This window comes from Muntiacus reevesi, chromosome 18, assembly GCF_963930625.1.
Source record: "Muntiacus reevesi chromosome 18, mMunRee1.1, whole genome shotgun sequence".
Lineage (NCBI taxonomy): Eukaryota > Metazoa > Chordata > Mammalia > Artiodactyla > Cervidae > Muntiacus > Muntiacus reevesi.
This window is the reverse complement of record NC_089266.1, coordinates 1,047,769-1,060,975: the sequence shown is the minus strand read 5'-3', so window position 1 is coordinate 1,060,975 and position 13,207 is coordinate 1,047,769. Positions and strand designations below refer to the sequence as shown.

Here is a 13,207-nt window from a genome sequence, read left to right as displayed (position 1 = left end):
GAAAAAAATGGGGGCTGTGTCTTTGTTTTTAATTCCTCTCTTTCCTCTGTGCTTCCAACATTAAAGCATTCCTGCAACCCACTAACCACCCTGATCTCACTTGCTCCAAATCTCTAGTCTCAGCTGCTATGACAGCAAACGACTCCTGCTGACAGTCCTGGAAATGACATTTTGGTCTTTTTCGATGGCATGACGACATCACATGAATTTTTTCCTCATTATATGCTTTTGGAAAATTAATTATAAAAACTAGGCTTATCCTTGTTAATTTACTGATTTGATTTAGTTCCCTAGAAATTCTGTGTAAAGTTAACTCTCTACATGTTCTATTTCTTTAATGCAACAAATCCCCTAAAAATAACACTACATAAATGTAAAGCAAAATGAGCAAGGCCTGTCTTAAAATTTTTCCATGATTTACAAGGCACATTTAGGAGAATCCGTTATGATAGTACAACTGCTTATTATTCACAGCTTCACTTTTTCCCCTAAGAATGTATAACTGTTGAAGAATATATGTATATGTAGATACGTATGCATTGCATTGGCCAAAAAGTTTGTTCCAGTTTTTACATAACGTCTTAGAGAAAATTCCAAATGAGCTTTCCGGCTATCCCAATATATGCATTCTGTCTTTTTTTGAGAAGTACACACACACACACAGCAATACACACACACACACACACACACACACCAACACACACACACACACACACACACACACACACACACACACACACACGTGCAGCCCATTTCCACTTTTCATTGGAGATCTATATCCCAACCTGTACGCGTCAATGTAGGATCATGTGAAACACAGTCACAAACGTGTATGAGTTACCCCCCTCGTCAAGGTGGCCTGTGCTGGAAGCCACCTGCCTCCTTTCAGCATTTTTGAGACCCATTCAGGCAATTTTAAATGTACATACTGTGCTGCATTCTTTTCACTGACTACATATTGGCAATCTTGCCCCACTTTCAAAGGCAGATCTACTTCATTCTTTAATTGATGCTCTCGAATTGTGGTGCTGGAGAAGATGCTTGAGAGTCCCTTGGACTGCAAGGTCAAACCAGTCCATCCTAAAGGAAATCAACCCTGAATATTCACTGGAAGGACTGATGCTGAAGCTGAAGCTCCAACACTTTGACCACCTGATGTGAAGAGCTGACTCACTGGAAAAGACCCTGATGCTGGGAAAGACTGGAGGCAAAAGGAGCAGGGGGCGGCAGTGGGTGAGATGGGTGGATGGCATCACTGCCTCAGCGCACACTCTGGGAGACAGTGGCGGACGGGGAGTCGGGCGTGCTGCAGCCCGTGAGGTCATGGGGCGTAGGACACTCCGCCACTGAACAACAGCAGCAAAGTGTCTCGTTGCTTTCACGTAGCATCACTTATTTCTCCCTATCTTTTTGCTCAAATAAGGCTACAAAGATACTGCAGAGCTTTGCAAGTGTATCCACAGGATACACTCCCATGAGTGGCACTAAAGGTTCCAATCATGTGCGTCTGACATGGCAGCAGCTTCCGTCACACCAACTTCCAGAGCTGGCGCTGATTTGAACTTCTAGTGACGATGCATCATTGGGTACTTTTTCAGGGTCAGCATTCATGCCCATCAGGTAGCAGCCAGGCCCTTCACAATTCTGATTTACAATTTAAACCAGGGATGAGAGTCAGCCGCTCCTCACACGTTTACTGGATATCACTTTTCATCTGTGAATCTGCGTCCATAGCTTTGCACTTCTGCTCTATCCTGAAGCTCTCCTTGTGAGGCAGGGAAACCAGTGATCCAGGGCTCCTCTGGCAGAGCTCCTCCTGCTGGGCGGAGCTGAGAGCCTCCCTTGCTGTCTGACACCATCGCGAGCTGAGAAGGGCTCTGAGTAGGGTCCTATCGGAGGAGTAAGGAATGCCTTCGAGGACTCCAGTGACACGCTTGAGATAAATGGCGATGAGGGCAAGAGGACAAAGACAAGCCCAAAGTGTCTAACAGGAAGCAGCATGGCCGGTGGGTGGGGGTGGTGACCCCGCTGGGCGGGAGGGAGGAGCCGGCTTGGAGATGCTCACTCAAGGCTGCAGTTACTGAGTGGGAAGTGGTGGTGCGTCTCCGGCAGAAGTTGGGAGCTGTGGGGCCCGACCAGGATCAGGCGAGGCTTCTGGCGAGCGTCTCAACAGAAGTGACAGCCGGAGTCACAGGGGAGATGAGCTCGCTGTGCCGGGAGAGGGTCTGCAAAGCCCAGCCTGGACCAGAGGACACCCACGCAGAGGGCACGAGCCCAGCAGAGGAGACCCGCTAACCAGGGGCGGCGTGAGCTCCCTGATCCCGGCGAGGAGACTGCAGCTGGTGGGCTACATCTGCACCCAGCCTGTTCTCCTAAATAAAGTTTTATTGGAGTCCAGCCGTGCCCACTTGTTAACATACTGAGGCTTGCACAGCGCAGCACCAGGAGCTGGATCACTGTGACGGAGACTGTATGACCCCAGAATATTCACTCTCCAGCCCTTTCACGGGGAAGGTTCTCCAAGTCTTGCTCTAGTGGGAAAGTTGTGGGTCAATATGGTCAATGCTGCATGGAGTTGGGGGGGCACTAGAGGTGGGAAAACACCACGGGTTCAGACCTCAACGGCTACATCATGCTGGGATTAGAAAAGGGGCCTGGGGGACATGTGGAAGAGCTGACTCAGTGCTCAGAGAAAGCAGAGCAGGAGGGTGCCCGGTAGCTCGAAAGCAAATCAAGGATGGTGGAGAGCCGTCCATCTACTGTCTGTCCTTCCAACCCCATCTTGGGGAGGTGGACGGTCCTTGCAACCATGGGGACTGGAGCTGGAAGGCTATAATACACAGCAATCATTCAGTCACTTTAGCTGTGGCTGCTTAGGTAACGATGAAATCACACATTTCAGGTCATCATACTGACTTTGAAACAGCTTCAGATTAGTTCAGAATTATTAAGGATGAAAATATTTCCAAGCAGTTATTTGTTAATTTTTTTATATGTTAAAAAAAAGCTGAAGGATGCACCTATATTCCAGCATCTGAGGAACCAGAGCCGTTCTCAGTTTGGACCACGCAGTGGTTGCAGGACCCATGCGGTCCCTGACGACTCTGCTCTTCCACGGGGCACAGGCGTCAGCGGAGGAGGAGCCCCTGCTCCTGCCTGTGTCTGCCCTCCCCAGGCACTCTCACACTCACTCACCCAACTCTGCTCAGTTCCCTGTTACTGTAACACACAGACCCGGCTCCAGGGGCTAACAATGCTCTTCATAGTGCTTGAAGGATTTTTCCACTGAACAAATGACCTTCAGCCCGTCTTTAAGTAGAGCAGAGATCTGCCAGAGAACAGAGCTGGAGGAGAGGCGGGGCTGGGATACTCACAGGGAGACCGCTGGCCCCTTCTCTGCTCCCCCATCACCACATCCCACACCCGCCACGTCCAGCCCACTGCCCAGAGTACCCTTTCTGGAAAACGGTGCTCCCGCCTGACACTAATCGGACTAAACGGCTGTCTTCCTCTCTGCGTGGGCAGGCAAGTCACCTTGTGTGGGATGGAAAATCCATTTCTCTTCTTGGCATCATTAATTCCAGCTCCAGAGGACACCGAGACAGCGTGCCCTCCACGCCCTTAGGACGTGCACAGGGGAGATGAGAATTAGATGGTGAGCAGGTTCCAGGCAGGGCTGTCTGATGCCAGGCTCCAGGGTTGCTCCCTATTTCTCAATGTCCCTGAAACCCCGCAATGAGGTCTGTAATTTCATTCTCTGGGAAGTGGATTCCGGTGAGCTTTCAGCACAGCAAGAATTGCCCAACCTTATGAAGTGCTCTTTCCCCTCCCTCCAGCCCTGCTGGTAACACAGACCAGAGTTCTCGACGGCCCCCTGGCAGTGACCTTTCCTCATAAACTCCAGGCAGTGGCCAAGGCAGAGGAGCATCCTAGCTCTAAATCTCTTTTCTGTGCCTGTGAGCGAAAATTTTACAACACCTCTCTGCGATGTGAAATCTCCACTTGGACATCTGGCTTCACAGCGAGGCACTTTCAATCCACCAGCTTCAGAGAGGACTCGGCCTGAGGGGTGCCCGATGCCGGAGGAGTGCTCCTGGTCCTCCTGCAGAACCGCCTCTGCCCACATCCCCTGCCAACTGGTGTGAGTTCAGGGGTGGTGCTGACAGCCGCTCAGATGGCCAGCTCTGGTGGGCAGCCTGGGGTCTGGAGAACAGAGATGTTGTGTAAACGCGGCGAGGGGGTTTGATTAGAATCTGCCTAGGAGGCAAAACACAAATCTGCCAGCGCAAATCTGAGCCATTCTCGAGTATCTGCTACCACAACACAAAGCATTCACGAGCTTGCTGCCACCAACAAAATAAGTTGAGAATGAAGTGATGTGATTCCTTTCCAGAGCCTTGATTTAAGAGGTAACATCGGCTGCTAAAGAATCTGCCTGCAATGCAGGAGACTTGGGTTCATCCTTGGGTTGGGAAGATCCCCTGGAGAAGAGAACGGCTACCCACGCCAGTATTCTGGCCTGGAGAATTCCATGGATTGTATAGTCCATGGGGTCACAAAGAGTCGGACATGACTGAGCGACTTTCACTTTCACTTTGCATCATTCATTTATTCAGTCTATTTCTAGAACTTCCACTGAAACAAACCCAGCAGTAAGCACTTGCGCTCAAGAAACTTAGGGTCTGCTTGGTGATAGAAGGAAGCAGAATCTGGGCACGACCTCCTCTTTGAAATCCCGAAATCCTCTCAGGACCACCAACTGTTTTGGAAGGTGCGAGGGGGTCTTCAGTTTCTGTCCGTCCCGGTCAGGGGGTCTGTACGCGTCACTCTGCACGTGGGTCTGGGTGCCGCGTGCTGTTCCCACCCGTAGATAAAGACCAGCTGCACGTCCCCTCCCTCGAAGTGCAGCCCCCGGTGTGCGGAACATGTCCCACAGCACGGTTTCGGAGGAGGACTTGGGGACAGCATCGGAGTGCGGTGGAAACCTCACTCGAGGAAGGAACAAATCTGGCAGAGCTTCTCACCCAGACACGTCACAGATGACGACACTGAAACCCTAAGGGAAAGGACTCTACATGGAGCCCGTGTCACCACAGGGAGCAGGAGGGGAGACGGCAGGCTGTCAACACGGTCAAGAGAAGGGCAACGTCTAGACAAGCGATGCCCAAAGGTTTCAGCCTCTGGTCCCCTTTACACTTTTAAGAAATTTAGAACCCCAAAGAGGTTTTGTGTATGTGGGTTATATCTATAATATTTACTACATCAGAAATTAAAATCGTTGTTGTTCAGTTGCTAAATTGTGTCTGACTCTTTGCAACCCCGAGGACTGCAGCGCACTAGGCTTCCCTGTCCTTCACCATCCCCGGAGTTTGCTCAAACCCATGTCCATTGAGTCGATGATGCCATCCAACTGTCTCATCCCACTCCTGCCCTCAGTCTTTCTCAGTATCAGGCCTTTTTCCAGTGAGCTGGCTCTTCACATCAGTTGGTCAAAGTATTGGGAGTTTCAGCTTAAGCATCAGTTTTTCCATGAATGCTCAGGACTGATTTCCTTTAGGATTGACTGGTTTGAGCTCTTTACTGTCCAAGGGACTCTCAAGTGTCTAGTCCAGCACCAGAGTTTGAAAGCATCAGTTCTTCAGTGCTCAGTCTCCCTCACGGTCTAACTCTCATGTCTGTACATGGCTACTGGAAAAACCACAGGATACGGACACCAAATTGGGACAACTCCATCCCCAGGATGACATGCCGCTGCCCCCATGCCCTTTAAGGCAGTGTGAACTCAAAGAGCAGTCAGCCCAACCAGCCTGTAAGCACCCTCTGCTCCAGCTCTCCCGCCCCTTCCCTAGGTTCCAGAAAATGCAGAGACTCTACCAGTAAGTGTTATATGGAGGGGAGGCTCTCTGCGCTTCAGAGACAGTTGATATGGAATGCTTAGCATTTAGGGGGATCCTGGTTAAAAGCAGAATTTATCCATGTTAATCTATTAAGCTTGATGATAAAGACAGCCTTCTTCGGGAATCCCCTAGAAAAAGCAAACGACCGACCTGGGAAAGCTCAGCCCTTGCCGAGTTTCCCCACGCAGTTCTATGTGCCAGGTGAGCAACATCTAAGTTTTCAGGTGAAAATGAAGATAAGGACACTACGTCCATCTCACAGGTCATTCAAACGTAAGGGTTAATCAGCAGACTTTTTATAACTGTTTTTAAAGGTTTTTTTTAATACAGGCCACTTTTAGTCTTTACTGAATTTGTTACAATATTGCTTCTGTTGTTTTTCTGGGGTTTTTGCTGTGAGGCAGGTGGGATCTTAGCTCTCCAAGTAGGGACCGAACCCTCACCCCCTGCATCGAAACGTGGATTCTTAACCACTGGATCACCAGGGACGTCCCAGAAGACATTCTTAAACATGGAAAAACCCGGGGAAGGCAGCACCGCGAGTCTTGAAGGAACCACTTGCCCATGAAATCCAGCCCATTTGGAACCACATGAAAGTAGGAAGTTCAGGGGTGGGAGTGTGGAAGGCTGATTATAAAAGGCCTAGTGGGAAGCACCACATCCTTTAAAGACAGTGTGGGTATTAAGTAAGGTTGCAGTTAGAGACAAACTGTGTGAGTGTCATAAACCCAGACAGTGTACACCCCAGGCGAGAGGCGTGAAGAGGGTCGAGGGAGCACGCATGTTATTCTAATGAACTCAAGTTTTCAGCCAAAACTCAAATTCTGCCCCAAAGTTTAACAGTTCTTCCTGTTTAACTCTAGATTCACCCATCTGCTGAATTTAAGTAAAATCAACTTGAGATTTTTCTAAGCCTGACACAAATACAGACTCTAGAGTGCTAACCCAGCTCGCCAGTCCATCTGGTTCTCCTTTCTCCTTGCAACAGTCAGGCGCCTGAAATGACCTGGCCTGACTGATAAGGCGGTTGGCCACCTCTGAGCGATGAACTTTCGGTGACTTCAGGTATTTTCCCCTTTCCCACTGCACTTTGAATTATTCATGAGCGTATGCCATTATCCATTTCTACAACAACAACCGAGTAGATTCTAGTAAAACAAAGCGAAAGAGGCCACGCAGGGTCCTGGGCACCCCAGCCCGCGCACTCCGGGGAGCAGCTGGCAGGCGGCGCCCCTGCCGAGCCGAGCCGCGCGCGGCCGCCCGCACCCCGACACCCCGACGCCAAGCCTCCGCGCGCCGACCGCCGCTGCTCTAAGCGCGGGTTCCGGGCGGCTTGTTACGCAGCAGCGACAGGCCTCTTCAGAGGCTCGGCTCTAAGCTGAGGCTGACCCGAGGCCGTGAACAGCGCTGAGCTTTCGCTCTCGAGGCCGGGGGTGCCTCGGCGCAAAGGGTCTGCTCCTGTGACCGAGTTTCCAGAGCTCTCTCTGCGCCCCAGGAGGTCCCCTCCACGGCGCGCTCCCGCCTCGTCTCCCAGACGGCAGGGCTCACGCCCGCTGCGGGTCTCACCTGCAGGGCTTCCTGGCGTCCGCCTCCGCACTCCTTCGGGCCAAGGCGTTTTCTTTTCTAGCAAACAAGTTACTGTCTCCTGTTGTAAAAGTGTTGCTAGAATAAAGTATGGGGGGACACGTGTATACCTGTGGCCAATTCCTGCTGAGGCACGGCAAAAAGCATCACAATACTGCAATTATTCTCCAATTAAAATAAATAAAGAACGGAGGTATAGAGCTCAGAAAGGAAAGTCACCGTCAATCCCACCACTAGGAGCGTCCACCAGCACAAGGCTGGGACGTAGTTCCAGCCTTCTTCCGTTCATAGGTGCTCTCTGGGTGGCAAAGGCAGCCCTGCGCACGGCACGCTGTGTGAGCCGCGCTTTCACTGCAACGCTCTCGTGAACACCTTTAGGGCCCCGAAGTGCCCTCCGCGGCGTCCTTCTCTGCACTGCTGCGCTGTCGGCCGATGTGCCGGGCTGAAGAGCGGCACGCAGAGGAGCCGGGACGCTGGTGCTGGGCGGCCCTGCCCGCAACGGGAGCCCTGCGGCGGGCGCGAGCGCGGGAAGGCGCGTCCTCCGGCTAAGGCTCCGGGCGCGCCTCGAGCTGCCACGCGGGGCGGGTCCTGGAGACGGCACGTCTCTGGGGCGACTGAACAGTGAGCGGTACTCGGGGCTGTTCTCCAGTCGGCGGCCCTGTGAGCGGGGCTTTCGGCCTGCTGGACACACCTCCGTTTCCGCTAACGCCGCACTGTGAGGAAAGGCCCGCATGCCCTAACCCACGGGGCCCTCCGAGGCCGGCTGGGCCTGCCCTGGGTCTAGCGCGCGCCCCATCCTCCAGCCCGGGAGGTGGGCAGACGCACGCTTCCTCTTCTCACAGCGCTGCTGGCAACCGGCACTTAAGTACATTAATACCTAACACCACAAACAGTAGGTCCTCGGCAGCTTACTTGAATGTATATGCAGACAAAGGTACTAGGTCTCAGAAAACTATTTGGTGACGGGGTCTCTGAGTGTCTAACTCCATCCGTGTATCTGCGTCTACTAACAACCACGACTAGAATGCCGAGAGGAACAACTGCTGCAAAGGCGCTACCCGCCTTCAGGTGGCCGGGAAATGAGAGCAAGGGCTCCCGAGCTCGCCGATGCACTCGGGCCCTGACTCGCCGTCACAGGCAGCGTGGACACGGGGTTTCTGTGCAGCGTAAAATCGCCGAGGCTCTCGCGGCAGAAGACACTGAACCTGTCCTCAGTGGTCACTTCACCCCAGAGCCTTGGCCCTTCCATCTGTAAGACGGGGCAGGGGTAATGCCTTCCTCGTCAAGACTACTTAATAAGACTTAAATGAGACAGTGCAACATGGGATGCATGGAAATGTTTGGCAGAGAACTTGTTGAAGAAATACTAGCTATCATTCCTATTATTTTTTTGTGACAGCCTTTTAAAAAAAAAAGCAAGGCAACAAGTGTTAACACATTAACACTGATATAGGTTAGTAAAGAAAAAGTCATGCACTTCAACCATAGTATAAATGAATGAATCAAAACTCAAGCACACCTTATCTACATTGTAATTTTAATTATTTTCAGGTATCTAAGTTGTGCTCATTATATACTACAATATATATATGTGTGTATATATGTGTGTATATATATGTGTGTATATATATGTGTGCATATGTGTGTATATGTGTGTATATGTGTGCATATGTGTATATATGTGTGTATATGTGTGTATGTGTGTATATATGTGTGTGTATATATGTGTATATATATGTGTGCATATGTGTGTATATATATGTGTATATATGTGTGTATATGTATATATATGTGTGCATATGTGTGTATATATATGTGTGCATATGTGTGTATATATACGTGTGTATATGTATATATATGTGTGCATATGTGTGTATATATATGTGTGTATATATGTGTGCATATGTGTGTATATATGTGTATATATATGTGTGTATATGTGTGTATATATATGTGTGTGTATATGTGTGTGCATATGTGTGTATATATATGTGTGCATATGTGTGTATATATATGTGTGTATATATGTGTATATATATGTGTGTATATGTGTGTATATATATGTGTGTGTATATGTGTGTGCATATGTGTGTATATATATGTGTATATATGTGTGTATATGTATATATATGTGTGCATATGTGTGTATATATACGTGTGTATATGTATATATATGTGTGCATATGTGTGTATATATGTGTATATATATGTGTATATATATGTGTGCATATGTGTGTATATATGTGTATATATATGTGTGTATATGTGTGTATATATGTGTGTGCATATGTGTGTATATGTATATATATGTGTGCATATGTGTGTATATATATGTGTGCATATGTGTGTATATGTATATATATGTGTGCATATGTGTGTATATATACGTGTGTATATGTATATATATGTGTGCATATGTGTGTATATATACGTGTGTATATGTATATATATGTGTGCATATGTGTGTATATATATGTGTGCATATGTGTGTATATATACGTGTGTATATGTATATATATGTGTGCATATGTGTGTATATATGTGTATATATATGTGTATATATATGTGTGCATATGTGTGTATATATGTGTATATATATGTGTGTATATGTGTGTATATATGTGTGTGCATATGTGTGTATATGTATATATATGTGTGCATATGTGTGTATATATATGTGTGCATATGTGTGTATATATATGTGTGTGTATATGTGTGTGCATATGTGTGTATATATATGTGTGTATATATGTGTGTATATATGTGTGCATATGTGTGTATATATATGTGTATATATGTGTGTATATGTATATATATGTGTGCATATGTGTGTATATATACGTGTGTATATGTATATATATGTGTGCATATGTGTGTATATATGTGTATATATATGTGTATATATATGTGTGCATATGTGTGTATATATGTGTATATATATGTGTGTATATGTGTGTATATATGTGTGTGCATATGTGTGTATATGTATATATATGTGTGCATATGTGTGTATATATATGTGTGCATATGTGTGTATATATGTGTATATATATGTGTATATATATGTGTGCATATGTGTGTATATATGTGTGTATATGTGTGTATATATGTGTGTGCATATGTGTGTATATGTATATATATGTGTGCATATGTGTGTATATATATGTGTGCATATGTGTGTATATATATGTGTGTGTATATGTGTGTGCATATGTGTGTATATATATGTGTGTATATATGTGTGCATATGTGTGTATATATGTGTATATATATGTGTGCATATGTGTGTATATATATGTGTGCATGTGTGTGTATATATGTGTGTGTATATGTGTGCATATGTGTGTATATATGTGTATATATATGTGTGTATATGTGTGTATATGTGTGTGCATATGTGTGTATATGTATATATATGTGTGCATATGTGTGTATATATATGTGTGTGTATATGTGTGTGCATATGTGTGTATATATATGTGTGTATATATGTGTGTATATATGTGTGCATATGTGTGTATATATGTGTATATATATGTGTGTATATGTGTGCATATGTGTATATATATATGTGTATATGTGTGTATATATGTGTATATATATATGTGCATATATATGTGTGTATATATGTGTGTGTATGTATATATGTGTGTATATATGTGTGTGTATGTATATATGTGTGCATATGTGTGTATATATGTGTGCATATGTGTGTGCATATGTGTGTATATATGTGTGTGCATATGTGTGTATATATGTGTGTGTATGTATATATGTGTGTATATATGTGTGTGTATGTATATATGTGTGCATATGTGTGTATATATGTGTGCATATGTGCATATGTATCCTGTGCCTCCGTGCTTAGTCGTGTCTGTCTCTTTGAGACCCCCCCCCCCCCTTTGGACTGTAGCCCACCAGGCTTCTCTGTCCTTGGGGTTTTCTAGGCAAGAATACTGGAGCGGGTTGCCATTTCTTTCTCCAGGGAATCTTCCCAACCCAGGGATCGAACCTGTGTCTCCTGCATTGCAGGCGGATTCTTTACCCACTAAGCCATCAGGGAAGCCCAGTGAATGTGTGTCAATGTATGTCTGTCATCATTTAACTTCAACTTCAGTCTTTATGACTTGATGGTCGGCTGGAAATTAGGATCAGAAGGTTTTTCCCTTTTAACAGGTAAATGGATTACAACTGTAAAAATAAACAAAACTAAGCAGTTATATGAATGATATTTCTTTCAAGATTTTTTTAATCTTTAAGAAACAATACTAGAAATTATGTTGTTATGGAGTAAATTGATGTTTTCCATTTTGCATATGTTGGGATCCAATTATTTATTTAAAATTTGGCAATTAACTACAACACAGTATTTGGATTTCAAGTGGAAAAGAAATTCACTTAAAATGAAATCTTTATATAGCAAAATAGTTGAAAGAAAGTAGTCAACTTAGTTCACACAAAGCAAAAGAGTTCTACAGACCAATGCGGACTTTTTCCTGCATTTATGAATGAAAATTCAAAGATTTTTTTTAAAAAAATATCAGAATATTAAAAAAGAAACACGTTTTTATGACTCATCACACATAAGGGGGAAAGAAACACTCACAGATGTAAAAACTCAGGGAAAATCTCATGAACAACAAAATATGGCCTCACCCCTGGTCAGGAGGCACTTATACTGGCCTCGAAGGTTTTGTCCACATCTTAAGATTTTTCCTTCTATCCGCCGCTGTCCAGGCGTAAGGGGTATATATGAAAAAGCAAACTACCCTGACACTGACTTTCCCCCAAATCACGCGGATGGACTGCAACAGGCCAGAGAGAGAAAGACAGAGGGACTGGGCAGAAAAGGCGAGAGGAAGCCCCAGCGCTGCTTCTCTCTTTCTGCGCTTTGCGCTCACGTGCTTCACCTACATGCGCTCAGCACCGTGCTAACAGTCAAATGACCGAGAAACCACCTTCTGCCGGGGATTCTTTAATACACGCTCCGTTCTCTCTGAATGCTACTTATAGTCTGCGGACGCTCATCCTCACATTAAACCCCGCGAGACGCAGAGGCTTTCAACCATGCTCTCTGCGGTGGAGTCAGGACGCCGCCGCCCTGTGACCGCGGATGGGCCCAGGGGCTCACCCAGCCGCCGGAGGCGGGCCGCCACAGAGCGCGTGTCCGCCCATCAGACCCCCGCAGGGTCGGGGAACGCGGTGCGCAGGGGCAGATACACTGGGGCTGCCTGTGCGGTTACCCCCCAGCGGCGCCAACGCGCTCGCTCTGGCCAGAGGCGGCTCCAAGGGGCCTAGGGTGGACATGGGGCGGCTCTCAAGCGTGTGTCGGCTGTGAGTATGCTGGGCTTGCGGTGTCTGTCCCCGTGGGCACGTGGCCTCGCAGGGCCGGCTGCATCAGAGCCCAGGGCACGCGAGGCCGGCAGGCGAGCTGGACACCGGTTCCCGCGGCTGCCTCGCCCGCCGGCAGCCACGCGAAAGCGCCTTACCTGGACGGCTCGCTCGTTCTCTCTGATCAGCTGCTGCTTCTCCTCTTCAAACTTGCGCACGACCTCCTGGAGCCGCCGCTCGGCCGCGAGCTGCTGCCGGCTGCTGTCCTCCCGCAGTGAGGAGATGGTGCCTTGCAGCTCGGCGATCACCTGCAAGGAGAGCGCGAGCTGCGACTCGGGCCTCGGACACGGCCGCCTCGTGCACCCAGCCTCCCCGGCGCGCTCGCAGAGAGGCGC

The 13,207-nt window shown here is 47.5% G+C and overlaps 1 protein-coding gene across 5 annotated transcripts in view; it reads right to left on the bottom strand.

Annotated features, from left to right (window-relative positions):
* Nucleotides 1-13,207, bottom strand: part of CEP112 (centrosomal protein 112) — a 306,787-nt gene that overhangs the window by 48,207 nt on the left and 245,373 nt on the right. For all 5 annotated transcript variants that reach the window (XM_065908690.1, XM_065908693.1, XM_065908692.1 and 2 more), the window contains one exon: nt 12,971-13,120. In XM_065908690.1, coding sequence (XP_065764762.1) covers nt 12,971-13,120 — 150 coding nt within the window. The remainder of the gene's footprint in view (nt 1-12,970; nt 13,121-13,207) is intronic.